This window comes from Neoarius graeffei, chromosome 3, assembly GCF_027579695.1.
Source record: "Neoarius graeffei isolate fNeoGra1 chromosome 3, fNeoGra1.pri, whole genome shotgun sequence".
In the NCBI taxonomy this organism is placed as follows: domain Eukaryota; kingdom Metazoa; phylum Chordata; class Actinopteri; order Siluriformes; family Ariidae; genus Neoarius; species Neoarius graeffei.
This window is the reverse complement of record NC_083571.1, coordinates 104,829,994-104,845,692: the sequence shown is the minus strand read 5'-3', so window position 1 is coordinate 104,845,692 and position 15,699 is coordinate 104,829,994. Positions and strand designations below refer to the sequence as shown.

At 41.7% G+C, this 15,699-nt stretch overlaps 2 protein-coding genes across 2 annotated transcripts in view; one reads left to right on the top strand and one right to left on the bottom strand.

Annotated features, from left to right (window-relative positions):
• ryr3 (ryanodine receptor 3) overlaps positions 1–5,343 on the top strand; it is a 296,068-nt gene extending 290,725 nt beyond the window's left edge. The window contains exons 101-103 of the mRNA XM_060915728.1: positions 3,831–3,931; positions 4,121–4,172; positions 4,248–5,343. Coding sequence (XP_060771711.1) covers positions 3,831–3,931; positions 4,121–4,172; positions 4,248–4,343 — 249 coding nt within the window. The 3' untranslated portion in view covers positions 4,344–5,343. The remainder of the gene's footprint in view (positions 1–3,830; positions 3,932–4,120; positions 4,173–4,247) is intronic.
• Positions 4,490–15,699, bottom strand: part of aven (apoptosis, caspase activation inhibitor) — a 143,982-nt gene continuing 132,772 nt past the window's right edge. Inside the window, exon 6 of the mRNA XM_060917833.1 lies at positions 4,490–5,752. Within this exon, the coding sequence (XP_060773816.1) occupies positions 5,583–5,752 (170 nt within the window). The 3' untranslated portion in view covers positions 4,490–5,582. The remainder of the gene's footprint in view (positions 5,753–15,699) is intronic.

The following is a 15,699-nucleotide window of genomic DNA, read 5'->3' as shown; positions in this document are numbered from 1 at the left end:
ACTCCTGGGTGCACTCTGGACAGCACGAGCACTGCAAATGACTCACATCTGCACAGGATTAAGGCGCAATCAGCACACCTACTGTATATAAAAACTGTGAAAACACACTTACTTTGCGAAGTATTGAGTTGCATTGCCGACATTACCGAACCTTATTTCCTTGTTTGGTTTCCTGATTTCCTGTTTCTCGTCTTTGATTGCCTGCCATTCTGGATCGTTTACCTGTCTTCACTTGTATTAATAAAACACACCTCCTGCACTTCCATCCATCTCTGATGCCCCTTTTCCACCAAAGCAGTTCCAGGGCTGGTTCGGGGCCAGTGCTTAGTTTGGAACCAGGTTTTCTGTTTCCACTGACAAAGAACTGGCTCTGGGGCCAGAAAAACCGGTTCCAGGCTAGCACCAACTCTCTGCTGGGCCAGAGGAAAGAACTGCTTACGTCAGCGGGGGGGCGGAGTTGTTAAGACCAACAACAATAACAAGACCGCGAAAGATCGCCATTTTTAAGCGACGAGAAGCAGCAGCTGTACAAACGCGAAGTCATCCATTATTATTAGGGCCCGAGCCCTATGGGCGAAGGCCCTATTGTTCTTGTAAGAGTTCACTATTATTATTCTTCTTCCGTCTTCTTCTTCTTCTTCCGTCGTCTTCTTCTTCTTCTTCTTCTTTATTTTTCTCCGCTGTTGGGCCATTTTCGGGGCGCTTGCCATGGGCGAAAACGCACGAAATTTGGCACCAGTTCCGAGAATTGCCACCGCTACTCAGAACCAGAAGCCCAAACTTGGCCGGGGCTCAGGGCCTCTATAGCGCCCCCTAAGTCGTTGTGATTTTGGCCTCCCGCATTAAGGTGCCTGGGTGCCATGTAGTTTGTAGTAGTGGCATGCCATTTGGTACGCATATGTATCTCACTAAGCCGGACAAAAATGTAATGCCAATGCATTAGCCACGCCCAACAGGAAGTGAGGTAATTTCACTTTTGTGCGAAATGCATGGCCACGAAGACGGCGCAACTCCTCCTAGACCGTTCATAGGAATGTCACCAAAATTGATACACTTCATCTACAGACATGCCTGACAAAAGTTACTAAATACGTTTCACGTAGCATAAACCGTTCAGAAGTTATACGTCAATCAATTTTCGATGCAAAATTTTACATGCTTAAAAATTCATAACAAATCTTCTGATTGCTCAAAACTGCTCATACTTCACACGCAAATCACTCATTGGGCTTCTGACATGTTACCCAATTTCTGTTATATTTCGCCTCTGGGGGCGCTATTTTTGGGCAAAAAATCCAATCTTTCCTCAAATTTGGTCAAACTTCACGGCCACCCTCTTACTACCTCCCATGTCATGTATACCACATTTTGGGAATTTTCGTCCATGGGGGGTGCTGTTTTTGGCCGACGCAATTGCTCCAAAACGGGTTTTTGGTAAATAATTCCATAATGCTTTCCCTTCACACCACTACCTTGTGACAGTACGTTGCTGTTGTAGACACTTATTTTTCCAACTCATAATCGCTCATGTACAGCATAGCGCCACCTACTGACATGGGAAAAACCAAAAAATTTATTCTTCAAAAATCTATATCTCATCTTCTATTTACTCAATTGTCCTCAAACTTCATAGGCAAACTCTTCATAGCTCACCTGACATATCCGCCAAATTTTGTGCACTTTCGCCCCTGGGGGTGCTGGTTATGGCAAAAATGATATTGCAGCTTCTGATTTGTCAAACTTGGCAAGCAAACTCTTTACAAGACCCTTATTGGGGCGCTTGCCATGGTCGACAACGCACGAAATTTGGCTCCTTTTTCTTAGACTGCCACCGCTACTGAGAACCAGAAGCCCAGATCCAGGCGGGCCTCAGGGCCTCTATAGCGCCCCCTAAGTCGTTGTGATTTTGGCCTCCCGCATAAAGGTGCCTGGTTGCCATGTAGTTTGTAGTAGTGGCATGCCATTTGGTACGCATATGTATCTCACTAAGCCGGACAAAAATGTAATGCCATTGCATTAGCCACGCCCAACAGGAAGTGAGGTAATTTCACTTTTGTGCGAAATGCATGGCCACGAAGACGGCGCAACTCCTCCTAGGCCGTTCATAGGAATGTCACCAAAATTGATAGACATCATCTACAGACATGGCTGACAAAAGTTACTAAATACGTTTCACGTAGGATAAACCGTTCAGAAGTTATACGTCAATCAATTTTCAATGCAAAATTTTACATGCTTAAAAATTCATAACAAATCTTCTAATTGCTCAAAACTGCTCATACTTCACACGCAGATCACTCATTGGGCTTCTGACATGTTACCCAATTTCTGTGATATTTCGCCACTGGGGGCGCTATTTTTGGGCAAAAAATCCAATCTTTCCTCAAATTTGGTCAAACTTCACGGCCACCCTCTTACTACCTCCCATGTCATGTATACCACATTTTGGGAATTTTCGTCCATGGGGGGGCGCTGTTTTTGGCCGACGCAATTGCTCCAAAACGGGTTTTTGGTAAATAATTCCATAATGCTTTTTCTTCACACCACTACCTTGTGATAGTACGTTGCTGTTGTAGACACTTATTTTTCCAACTCATAATCGCTCATGTACAGCATAGCGCCACCTACTGACATGGGAAAAACCAAAACATTTATTCTTCAAAAATCAATATCTCATCTTCTATTTACTCAATCTTGATCAAACTTCATACGCACACTCTTAACAGGTCACCTGACATATGTGCCAAATTTTGTGAACTTTTGCCACTGGGGGCGCTGTTTTCAGGCAACAATTTATATCTCGGCTTCTGATTGGTCAAACTTGATCAAACTTGACACAACAACTCTTCATAGGTCCCTTGACATGTACACCAAATTTGGTTAACTTTCACCACTGGGGGCGCTCATTGCGCTGTAGCAGTTGCAGGAGAGGTGTTTACAATCATGAGGCACCAGGAGTATGTTGTTTTGGTTGCCTTAAACACACATGACTTGTGGGGAATGGGTGGGCAGTCGGGAGCAAGTGTTGTAGCGTTACATACAGACTAATAGATGTCTAACAGAAGACAATCCTATGTAGCTATAGCTTGGTGACTGATGAGGTAAATACATTAATTTGGTTGGGAAGCCATGGCATAAAATGTTCTGTCCATGACAACATCTCAGCGCACCGTGTACTCTGTGTCCAATTCTGTGCTTTGTCGCCATTGTGGGAGTAATGTCTCTTGCTGAAGAAGCTGTGGAAGGTATTTCGTGGGGATGCATGCCCCGCCCCCCTTGGCCGCTGGCGCGAGGGCCCGTCAAGGCCGCTTGCGGCTTTAATTATTATTGTTGTTGTTGCTGCTGCTTCTTCCGTGTTGTTTTTGCTTCAATATTCGCGCCAAGGTTTATGCAAACGTAGCGACGTAACTGACGTATACAGCGACGTAATGACGTGGCTTCCCTTAGCACCGCGAGCTATGGAAAAGCAAACTGGTTCTCAGCTGGCTCGTAAGTTGAACGAGTTGTGAACCAGCCCTGGAACTGATTTGGTGGAAAAGGGGTATCTCAGAATACTTCGCACTCCCTGACAAAGGGAACGCACATTCACCTGTTCGTACATCATGTTCAGGAACAAGCTAATGTTAATGGCGCTAAAACGGCCACCGTCAAATGGTGCAGTTGAAGTCTTGTTCTCAGACTCGACTCGAGGCTCGGTGACTTGACTACAACACCGCAGCCACCCCATTGTTGATCATTTTCCTACAACAGCATGCTTCCTCATGTTTCACTCCTTACCCATCTGATGTGAAGGCTAATTCAGTTTTATATTTTTCTCCCTCCGAAATTAGACAAAATGTTTTATCTGTGGCATTGGAAATGACTACTTTGACACAACACCGCACGGCTTTGAGACGCATACTCTACAAGAGCACAACCTGGCCAACTATCTGTGAGTGTACACCTTCCATTACACCTACAGTCAGACCATCTGTCCCTCTCTGAAAATGTGCCGTTCCTTAAATGGACCTTTTGCCTAAAACAGGAAGCAATTAATTGTAAAATATTAAAAACGGACATTCTCCACTTCATGAAGCCTAACTCATCCTGAAACATTCATTCCTTGCGTCTCCTTTGACAGATTCTTCCTGATGTATCTCATTAATAAAGATGAGACTGAACATACGGGTCAGGTACGTCCACAGAATAACGCTCTCATCTCTTGAACGATACAAAACTGACACGGTGGTGTTTTCATTTATCCACAGGAGTCGTATGTATGGAAGATGTATCAGGAGAGGTGCTGGGACTTCTTCCCTGCTGGAGACTGCTTCCGCAAACAATACGAGGACCAGTTGGGCTAGAGGGAACACGGCTACCCTTTAGCCGTATACTAACGGGATTAGAAACTCCAACCTGAACAAGAGACTCAAACTAGTGTACAACATGCTGCTGACGATTCTTTTCATTTAAAAGCACGGCTACGGGATATGAGACTGATCACCTGTTTAGGACAAAGACATCGAACCGCAAATGTGAAATAGCCAGATTCCAACCTGCCAAAACATGACGTTTAATCTTTTAAAAGACCTCATTGGTCGTTTTGACATTTTATTGCCTTTTATCTGCTGGTATTTAACACACACTGCACAGTGAGTTGAGAGCACACACACACATATATATCATCCAAAACCACAACATATCAAATACAGCCATCAGTCAATGATGTTAGTCAGGACCAGTTAGCCAATTGTATTTCACATAATGCTAACAGGAATCTACCAGCTACTGAACGTTAATAGCGGAAATATTTTTGAGTGAAGTATTCCTTAGACATGCTGAGTGAATGAACAAATATGCACAACATCCTTTTCTTGTTATTCAACTCAAGAATGAACACTTATGATATAGAATGTAACGTTACAGATTAAAAAAAAAAAAAAAAACAGAAGGCATGCAGAATGTCAAAGGCAGAACATAGATCCACGAGTCCGTTAGATTAGTTCAATAGTTAAAGTGCCTTACGAAAAAGACTATGCAAAACATTTTGTCCCTCCTCATATGTGTAGCAAGTCTGCATTTTAGGTCAACTTACCTAGATTAGTTTTGTGGCTTTAGTTAAAGATGTTCTGAAGAAAATGCACAACTGCTGTTATGTTTTGGTTGAATCCTTTTTAATAGCCCAAGCTTACCATCTCCGCTGGCGTTAAAGGAAATCAATACAAGAACCCGAAGCTGAGAACATTAGGGTAACGCACTATTAAACAGAAACAAGACAAAATTGTAAACCAATACTGTTTGGCCATTTGTATGTATGTAGAAGCTTTGAATTGGGAGAAGTGGACAAAAACACAATAAAGTGATCAATGCAATAAACCCTGCCTGTTATTTACTGCATACACGGCTCACGATACAAATCGTAATGGCCTCTTACGGAAGGCCTTAAGGCATCAGTAAACATTAGAAGCAGGTTATTCATTTGTTCATAGATTTTGACGCGGAAGCTCAGAGATGAGGCGTCATCAGGAGGACTTGACCAACATGCACGTCGCAGTGCAGTCTCACTGTTCGTGTCCAACACACTCAGAGTTGTGCGCAGTTGTTTAAGAGATCATACTGTCGAGCCAGTCTTCAAGATCTTCCTCAGTCATCTCCTGCTTTACTGGCTCGGATTTCTTCTGCAACTCTTCAGGCTTCTGCTGGTTCCCATTAGTCGCCTCTTCCGTTTCTGCTTGGTCCACCTCAACTGCCTGTTCTTCCATCTCCTTTCCCACTGATGCAGAGGAAATGAACAAACATCAAGACCAGTTTTCAATAAGTAAGGAATAATACACTTTGGAGTGGGCTGTTATACAACCCCAAATCAGAAAAAGGTGGGACGGTATGGAAAATGCAGATTGGGGGAGGGATATTGGTGGGACGGTATGGAAAATGCAAATTGGGGGGGATATTGGTGGGACGGTATGGAAAATGCAAATTGGTTTCAGGATATTATTTGTCACATTTTTCAAGTTCTGCTGCAGGAAACCAACCCGACCTCTTTACACTGACCTCAGCAGTGACCCATGGCATAAACCCACCGGATCTTTGGTCCAGGTGAGCTAAAAATTAAAATTTCTCACATTTCTTAGTATCAAAAGGCACATATACATTACTTAATCAACACATCTACCAACTTTCAAGACCGTACCACTCATGGTTTTCAAGTTCTGCTCCGGAACCAAAACCTACCCCTAGGACTAACCCGAGAGACTAAGTCTGAAATTGTTTCCATGGAAACATGACAAATTTAAATTTCTTGGTATGAAAAGGCACATCTACATCACCTTGTTAGCATGTATACCAAGTTTCAAATCTGTATCATGAATAGTTGTGGATATATGCTCCGGAAACGAACATTGCTCTTAGAAACCAAGTCAAAATCTTTTTTGTGTGTGTGTAAAAATTTGAAAAATACTCCCCCCCCCAAAAAAAAAAAAAATCCAAAATGGCAAAAGGCACCAGTTCACATGTTGTTTGATATGTATACAAAGTTTCATGAAGATATCTTCAGTAGTTTTAAAGATATGGCTCGGAAACGAAAACGTGACCGGACGGACAGCTGGACGGAACCCGTTTCTATATCCCCCGCCAAACTTCGTTTGGGTGGGGGATGATTAAAAAGTTGGGACAGGTAAAACAATTAAATAATGATGTGATTTGAAACAGGTGATGTCAACAGGTGACTGTAATCATGATTTGGAACAAAATCAGTTTCCAGGAAGGGCCTAGAAAAGATGGGCTGAGGATCTCCAGTTTGTCAACAAATGTGTGAGGAAACTGAAATGTTGGAAAACAATGTTCCTCAAAGAAAGACAGGAAGGGATTTGGATACATTTCACCCTCGATGTTGCACATCATCGTTAAACAATTCAAGGAATCTGGAGGAATTTCAGTAAAGGGCAAGGGCGCAAGCCTAAGCTGAACACCTGTGATCTTTGATCCCTTAGACGGCACTGCATCAAGAAGCGTCATTCATCTATAGCTGATACAACTACACGGACTCGGGATCACTTTTAGCCCAAGAGCATTAGCTCAAAATTGAGTCCAACCCGGAACAAATTAGTAACAAGCTGAATTTTTCAGAATATGTTCAGAATACCCTTAGGAATAACATACTAAAGGTCCCCGGGAATCCACCTTGTGCTCTCTGAGAAATTCAAGATGGCGTCCAAAATGGCCACCGATTGGAGATTTTTCAATATCTCAGGGATAAAACATAAATGCAATTAAAATGTTAAATTATATGTTCTCTCATACAAGCAATGCAAATTCACCATTGTCACACTGTTAAAATTAAAATTAACCAAGATTACAAGGTCATTAATGTGGAAATTACATGGAATTTGATGGTTGACAGATTAGTTTAGTAGGCTACCTACATACATGAACATAATGTAAGACAACAATTAGACATCGATTTCCTTAATATTTAGTGCATCTTTAAGCTTTGATAAAATATTAAAGGGAAATTAAATTTGAGAACTTTATCTTCTAAAACTACAATGGCAAGCTGTTTCAGTACACTTCTTCAACATTCCGGCGACTTTCATGACAAAAAGGTCTGCCTCAATAAAAGCTCTTGCTTATAAACAATGAGTAGACTTAAACACTTCTCAGTGCCTCAGTTGTAATGCTTGGACCTTTGTTGTACCATCAGTGAAGTAGGGAATTTATTCAAGCTTGTTTAAGGGTGGAAAAAAATTAATCTTTGAGTTTCTAGCGCCAGTCTTTACTACTAGCAATGCCAGTGTGTTCGGACAAAAAATGACTAAACTCAGCATGACCTTTTAAAAATGACTGAACTCAGCATGACCTTTTAACATGCTATTTTTCATTTTACACCACCAATTTACTTTAATTAATATGAATGAAAATAAGTGCTCCAACCCCTAGTAATTGTGTTTGTTGTTTTGTGAACAGAATAGGATGATACGGAGTGAACGAGTAACCAATGGATCCACACTATACACAAATATACTGTTATAATAATGTGTACATTGTTATTATATAATGTTAATACACAATGTAATTAATACACACATGTTGGAATTTACTCTCCTACCCTACAAAACATATATTCTGACCTTTTAATTGCATTAATATTTTGTTTTGGGCAGATCTCCATTTGGCAGCCATTTTGGACGCCATCTTGAATTTCTCAGAGAGCACAAAGGGGATTTCCGGGGACTTTTAGTATGTTATTCCTAAGGGTATTCTGAACATATTCTGAAAAATTCAGCTTGTTACTAATTTGTTCCGGGTATAACCCTATTACTCCTGGGCTATTTGGCAAACCTTTATCTACAATAGTGTGTTACATCCACAAATGCCAGCTAAACTTTACTGTGCAAAAACGAAGCCTTATCATGGTTTTCCCCAAAGCGTTTTAGCGTATCAGGCCCAATACGCTTGCTCTGCCTGCCAATACGCTTAGATTTATACCGATACGTTAAATTTCCTACCCCCAAGTAACTAGATACCATAGGAGAGCAAATAACAGATCCATTTACATATCGATTGATATTTGTGTTAAACAAGCGGTCTTTTTTTTCCCCAATGTTTGTGTTGATCCTGTCAAAGTAATAGGTCCGCCTGGTATGATGTAAACAAACTAATCTGTTGGCTATGCCAAGATCACGTGTTCAAACCGTCCAATAAAAATATCGAAAGAAAACGTCAGACATCCTGGAAGTTTCCGATTCATTATAAGCGATCTCACTGGCTGCCGATGTCGTCCCCCACCGGGCGGACGGGCAAAGCCGACTGACTTTAATCTCAAAAGTTTGACCTGGTCTATTATCATTCATGAATGTGTTTATAAGGACATAATCTTTCTGCAAACTTAAATGTATGAATTAAGTTTTCTTTTCCTTTAAATATGTTTTAATCTTAATCTAGTCCATTTAATAAAGTGCCAAAATTTAAACTTTATAATATGCAGTTGCGGGGCGGCACGGTGCTGTAGTGGTTAGCGCCGTCGCCTCACAGCAAGAAGGTCCGGGTTCGAGCCCCGTGGCCGGCGAGGGCCTTTCTGTGCGGAGTTTGCATGTTCTCCCCGTGTCCGCGTGGGTTTCCTCCGGGTGCTCCGGTTTCCCCCACAGTCCAAAGACATGCAGGTTAGGTTAACTGGTGACTCTAAATTGACCGTAGGTGTGAATGTGAGTGTGAATGGTTGTCTGTGTCTATGTGTCAGCCCTGTGATGACCTGGCGACTTGTCCAGGGTGTACCCCGCCTTTCGCCTGTAGTCAGCTGGGATAGGCTCCAGCTTGCCTGCGACCCTGTAGAACAGGATAAAGCGGCTACAGATAATGAGATGAGATATGCAGTTGCTTTACTTTTCTTTTCAGTGTATATCTTAGTTATACATGTATTATGGTAATTCCATCAGGAACATTCTAAATCATTACAGTTACAGTAATACAGGAACTTATTTTAAGGTGGCAGTTCTGAGGTTCAGATCCCTTTGTGATCAACAAGAGGTCATGATGATCGATTCTCTTCATTGGATTGCATAAGATGGAGCAAAGCACTGTTCATATTTTCATGCACATTTTTGTTACAACACTATTTGATCATAGATAATTAAGGTATTGCAGTAGATTTTCAATCTATCATATACCCAAGTGATCTATAACAAAACAGTTTAAACTTGCATGTTGAACTTTCAAATGTGTATACATTAATACTATTTAGGTCAGAAATCATTGAAACACTGGTAAAATCCATTCTACAACCCCGATTCCAAAAAAGTTGGGACAAAGTACAAATTGTAAATAAAAACGGAATGCAATAATTTACAAAATCTCAAAAACTGATATTGTATTCACTATAGAACATAGACAACATATCAAATGTCGAAAGTGAGACATTTTGAAATTTCATGACAGCAACACATCTCAAAAAAGTTGGGACAGGGGCAATAAGAGGCTGGAAAAGTTAAAGGTACAAAAAAGGAACAGCTGGAGGAACAAATTGCAACTCATTAGGTCAATTGGCAATAGGTCATTAACATGACTGGGTATAAAAAGAGCATCTTGGAGTGGCAGCGGCTCTCAGAAGTAAAGATGGGAAGAGGATCACCAATCCCCCTAATTCTGCACCGACAAATAGTGGAGCAATATCAGAAAGGAGTTCGACAGTGTAAAATTGCAAAGAGTTTGAACATATCATCATCTACAGTGCATAATATCATCAAAAGATTCAGAGAATCTGGAAGAATCTCTGTGCGTAAGGGTCAAGGCCGGAAAACCATACTGGGTGCCCGTGATCTTCGGGCCCTTAGACGGCACTGCATCACATACAGGCATGCTTCTGTATTGGAAATCACAAAATGGGCTCAGGAATATTTCCAGAGAACATTATCTGTGAACACAATTCACCGTGCCATCCGCCGTTGCCAGCTAAAACTCTATAGTTCAAAGAAGCAGCCGTATCTAAACACGATCCAGAAGTGCAGACGTCTTCTCTGGGCCAAGGCTCATTTAAAATGGACTGTGGCAAAGTGGAAAACTGTTCTGTGGTCAGATGAATCAAAATCTGAAGTTCTTTATGGAAATCAGGGACGCCGTGTCATTCGGACTAAAGAGGAGAAGGACGACCCAAGTTGTTATCAGCGCTCAGTTCAGAAGCCTGCATCTCTGATGGTATGGGGTTGCATTAGTGTGTGTGGCATGGGCAGCTTACACATCTGAAAAGACACCATCAATGCTGAAAGGTATATCCAGGTTCTAGAGCAACATATGCTCCCAATTCAGACGACGTCTCTTTCAGGGAAGACCTTGCATTTTCCAACATGACAATGCCAAACCACATACTGCATCAATTACAGCATCATGGCTGCGTAGAAGAAGGGTCCGGGTACTGAACTGGCCAGCCTGCAGTCCAGATCTTTCACCCATAGAAAACATTTGGTGCATCATAAAACGGAAGATACGACAAAAAAGACCTAAGACAGTTGAACAACTAGAATCCTACATTAGACAAGAACGGGTTAACATTCCTATCCCTAAACTTGAGCAACTTGTCTCCTCAGTCCCCAGACGTTTACAGACTGTTGTAAAGAGAAAAGGGGATGTCTCACAGTGGGAAACATGGCCTTGTCCCAACTTTGAGATGTGTTGTTGTCATGAAATTTAAAATCACCTAATTTTTCTCTTTAAATGATACATTTTCTCAGTTTAAACATTTGATATGTCATCTATGTTCTATTCTGAATAAAATATGGAATTTTGAAACTTCCACATCATTGCATTCCGTTTTTATTTACAATTTGTACTTTGTCCCAACTTTTTTGGAATCGGGGTTGTATAATCATGGATCTAAAACCTCTCAGAGACCCTGAAAATGCACCTGAGAGCATCCATTTTCAAAAAAGATTTTCCGGGGGAGCATGCCCCTGGACCCCCAGTTTCGCTTTGCACTGTTGGCGCTCAATTGTCTCTGTATTATCGTGCTAGAATTTAGGGCTTTAATTTTTTTTCTGGGGAAAACACTGCTTATGTTATCCCTGTCCAGAAGCGCCATCGACTTCTCAGGGTTCGGAAGCGTTTGAGATGGACCATCACACAGTGGAAACATGTATTGTGGTCAGACAAATCAGTATTCCCGGTCTTTTTTTTGGGGGGAAGAAATGGACGCGGGCGGCACGGTGGTGTAGTGGTTAGCGCTGTCGCCTCACAGCAAGAAGGTCCTGGGTTCGAGCCCCGGGGCCGGCGAGGGCCTTTCTGTGTGGAGTTTGCATGTTCTCCCCGTGTCCGCGTGGGTTTCCTCCGGGTGCTCCGGTTTCCCCCACAGTCCAAAGACATGCAGGTTAGGTTAACTGGTGACTCTAAATTGACCGTAGGTGTGAATGTGAGTGTGAATGGTTGTCTGTGTCTATGTGTCAGCCCTGTGATGACCTGGCGACTTGTCCAGGGTGTACCCCGCCTTTCGCCCGTAGTCAGCTGGGATAGGCTCCAGCTTGCCTGTGACCCTGTAGAACAGGATAAAGCAGCTAGAGATAATGAGATGAGATGAGATGAGATGAGAAATGGACGCCAGATTGTTACCAGCAACCAGGGCTCGAAATTAACTTTTTTGTGTCCCCCAGTGGTCCCAAATTCTGTGTTGTATTGTCCCGAATGGAAGCAATAGTGTCCCCATTTTTTTCCTCTCTGAAATAACCAGTGGTTAATATTATCATATGAAGTTACTATTATATTTGTAACTATGCGATTTTGAACCCTTTATATCATTTTTACAATAAGTCACAAAACACAAGCGACACATGTCCTATACATCATCTACTTCAAAATTACAGTTATTGCATTTTCAGTTTATTAAACTTTGGCGATCTCGCTGTATGAATAGATACCTGTTTATTTAAAGGGGCCAACTAGCTCATTCAGAAAATGTTTCAACTCCCTACATCTGCAGTACACTTTAGCTGAAAATAAGACCCCTTTTATGTTCATTTCATCTACTTGTACCTTGAATATCTGTTGGCACTTATAAGGCCAACTTATAATTTTCACCATTACCGTTATCCATTTTTATGAACTTTCCGTTATCCATTACCGTTATCCATTTTTATGAACTTTCCGTTATCCATTACCGTTATCCATTTTTATGAACTTTCCGTTATCCATTTTATGAACTTTCGGTGCCGAAACGTGGGTGCAAACGTTAGCAACATCAGCATAGTGCCAGGTCCGAGCCTAGTTGTGCTGCTGACTGACTAAACTTTCTGAACTAGAAAGACACCAAGAAAACTCACTTATTCTGTTGAACGGTATCTTCCGTCAATATCATCCACATCATTCCTGTTGTATTTTATAACGTGTCTAACAGTGTTCATTAAGTTCATTCAGTTGCTAGCGTTGCCTGCAGACCAGGCGATGACACTTTGGATCCTGAAGGTCCCGGAGACGTTATGTCTGGGCTTTCAGTTTCTTCCCCGCGGTCGGTCCGCTTCAACCACTTCAGCATTTTTGTTCTGGCAAGAGTCGGCGCAGCGTGTGCGCTAGCAATTCCATTCCAGGTCCATATAATGCGGACTCCGGCCGAAGATTCTAGAACAGAATGCGCTGCTCTGTAGCCTACGGATGCAGGTGCATCGAAAGTGTAGCTACTATGTATTTTTCGCTGTTAACGTTTTAAAATTAAAATTGACAAATTAGGTGAATGTCTACGTATGTGTTACGGCTTTGTAAATAATATTAATGTAGAACTTTTTTTCTAGATCTATTTTTTTCCATTGTCCCGGGATTGTCCCAGATATGATAATTTTGTGTCCCGATGACATTTTTTATGGTCCCCGGGACATCGGGACACCGTTAGTTTCGAGCGCTGCCAGCAACAAGTCCAAAAGCCAGGGTTTGTCATGGTATGGGGTTGTGTCAGTGCCCTTGGCAAATCTAACTTACACTTCTGTGATGGAAGCATTAATACAGAAAAGTACAATGATATTTTGGAGCAGCACATGCTGTCTTCGAGACAACATCTTTTCCAGAAATACTTCAACAAGACAATGCAAAATCACATTCTGCACACATTACAAAGACATGGCTGCGGAAGAAGAGGGTGCCTGGTCCCTCTGTCCCAAATAGAGAATGTGTGGCGAATTTTGAAACGAGAAATACAGTATGATGATCACGACCTTAAAGGGGAACTGAAGGCAAATTTTTTATCATCAAAATTCTATTTCTCATTTTATAAAATGTAAGAATGCATTTTTGATCGCTATTGTGTCGCTGCTATAGCAAGTTATGAGTGTTTGAAATATGCTCTGTAATATATCAGTCCATATCTCAAAGCAATGGCTGTAAACGAGATTTGTTGAGACCTGTGCGAGACATCGTAGGACGGAAGTAAAACGTACAGCGGAAATCAAAGCGACCAATGTTGTCAAAAGACGCGCGCGCCCCCTTTCGAATGCTGACGTAATCAAGCCGGAAGTTTCCCGTGTCTGAAATCGTTCCCTACTCACTATATAGGGCACTATATAGTGGGGGTGCCATTTTGTAGCGCTGTTCGAAACCTTAGTGAGGCTTACGTGGGAAATGCGCTCAGTATAACATGGATTTATCACAAAAATACATGCACGTATTTATTATTTTGAAAACCCACCAGCCGCCTGATCTGGCACATTTTAACTGTGCGACGGTAATGACGTAAATACCAGCGTGACGGACTCGTCCTTATCCTGTCGTCTTTCCAACTCTTCTCTACTCCACGTTGGTTCCAAGTCGTACGGAATAATCTCCATCACTGATGAAGCTGGCAAATCTCGAAATTAATCTAAATTGGAATGATATGGCGATCTGGCCGCTGTGTAAACAGTTTTCAAAATGGCGGCGCCGACACTTTACGTTTGAAGTCTCGCACAAGTCTCGTGAAGATAAGCGACGCCTGCCGTGGACCAAACGAACTACATTCAACATGGCTAAAAACCGAAAAGGCTGATAAGTGTGATATACCAATATGAGTCACTATATAAGGTTAATAAAACCGAAAACGTAATTGAATAACACGTTAATTAAGAAATAAAGCAAGTTTAAAAATGGCTTCAGTTCCCCTTTAAAGGTCATAGGCAAGGGTTGGAGGTGGAACGTAGAATATCAACTTTATTTTCTAGAAGAACGACCCAAAAAGCGAATTCAATCTTCCTGGTGTCTAATTTGCACCCTAAAATTCAATAAAACGGTTCAAATATATTGGTTTGCGCAAGTTCCAAAGGTTTGTTTACATCTCACTTACGCGCACTTTTACCGCCAGGGGACCGTCGTCGTAACGTCATTTAAGGCGAACAGACTGGGAGCAGCTCTGTTTTTACTTGTGAACCGAGCACACGTGTACGGACTTTGGTCATGAGAGGTTGTGTAAAATGTCTGAAAGCGATAGCGATTTTGAAGTAGGAACTCTCCACATTGAATATCGAGAGGTGAAACCATATATGTGACCCCTCACCGAATCCAGGGACGCATGTCGGCCGAAACGAATCCGAAATAATCGCAAAAGAAGCATTTTTTTTTCGAAATTTGTGATTTTCGTTTTTTTCCATCATGTGCAAGTTGAGATCTTGAAGAATGCAATCAGTATTTCAGATAATAGATTGTTTTGTTGGAAAAGCATACATTTTTTGTTGCAAATTGTCTTGTTTTTGTCAGGACTGTAGCCTGCTGGGGGGTGTGGGTAAATTACCATATGGGCCATTCACATGATTTAAGTCTTTTTTTTTTTTTTCGCCAATCAGCTGTATGATACGAGCTGAGCTCGTGGCTACTTAAGCTGCATACGGGCGTGTAATTTCACTATGGAATGAGCAAGCTAAACAGATCACAGAGGAGCTGAAACACCGCGAAGCAAACAGACGCACGGTAGTTACATCGCAGATAACCATTTCTAGCAAAAAAAAAAAACGCAACCAAAAGGAAGTGTTCTAGGACTACATATTCCATCGGAGGCATTGATGTGTGCAAGGCGATGTTTCTCTTTCTGATGGGGTAAGTTTATTAATCTAAGGCTGTGTGGTTATTTTTGCATGTAACGGAGAGCGTTGTGGTTTGGTTACATGAAACTAGCATTGTGTTAGTTGTGTCATCATCGTGCTATCTTTCTTTCTTACGGTGTGAGTAATTTTTCAACCACAAAACGTTAAAGTATACTTTAGGACTTATTTTTGTACTTCATAATTGTGT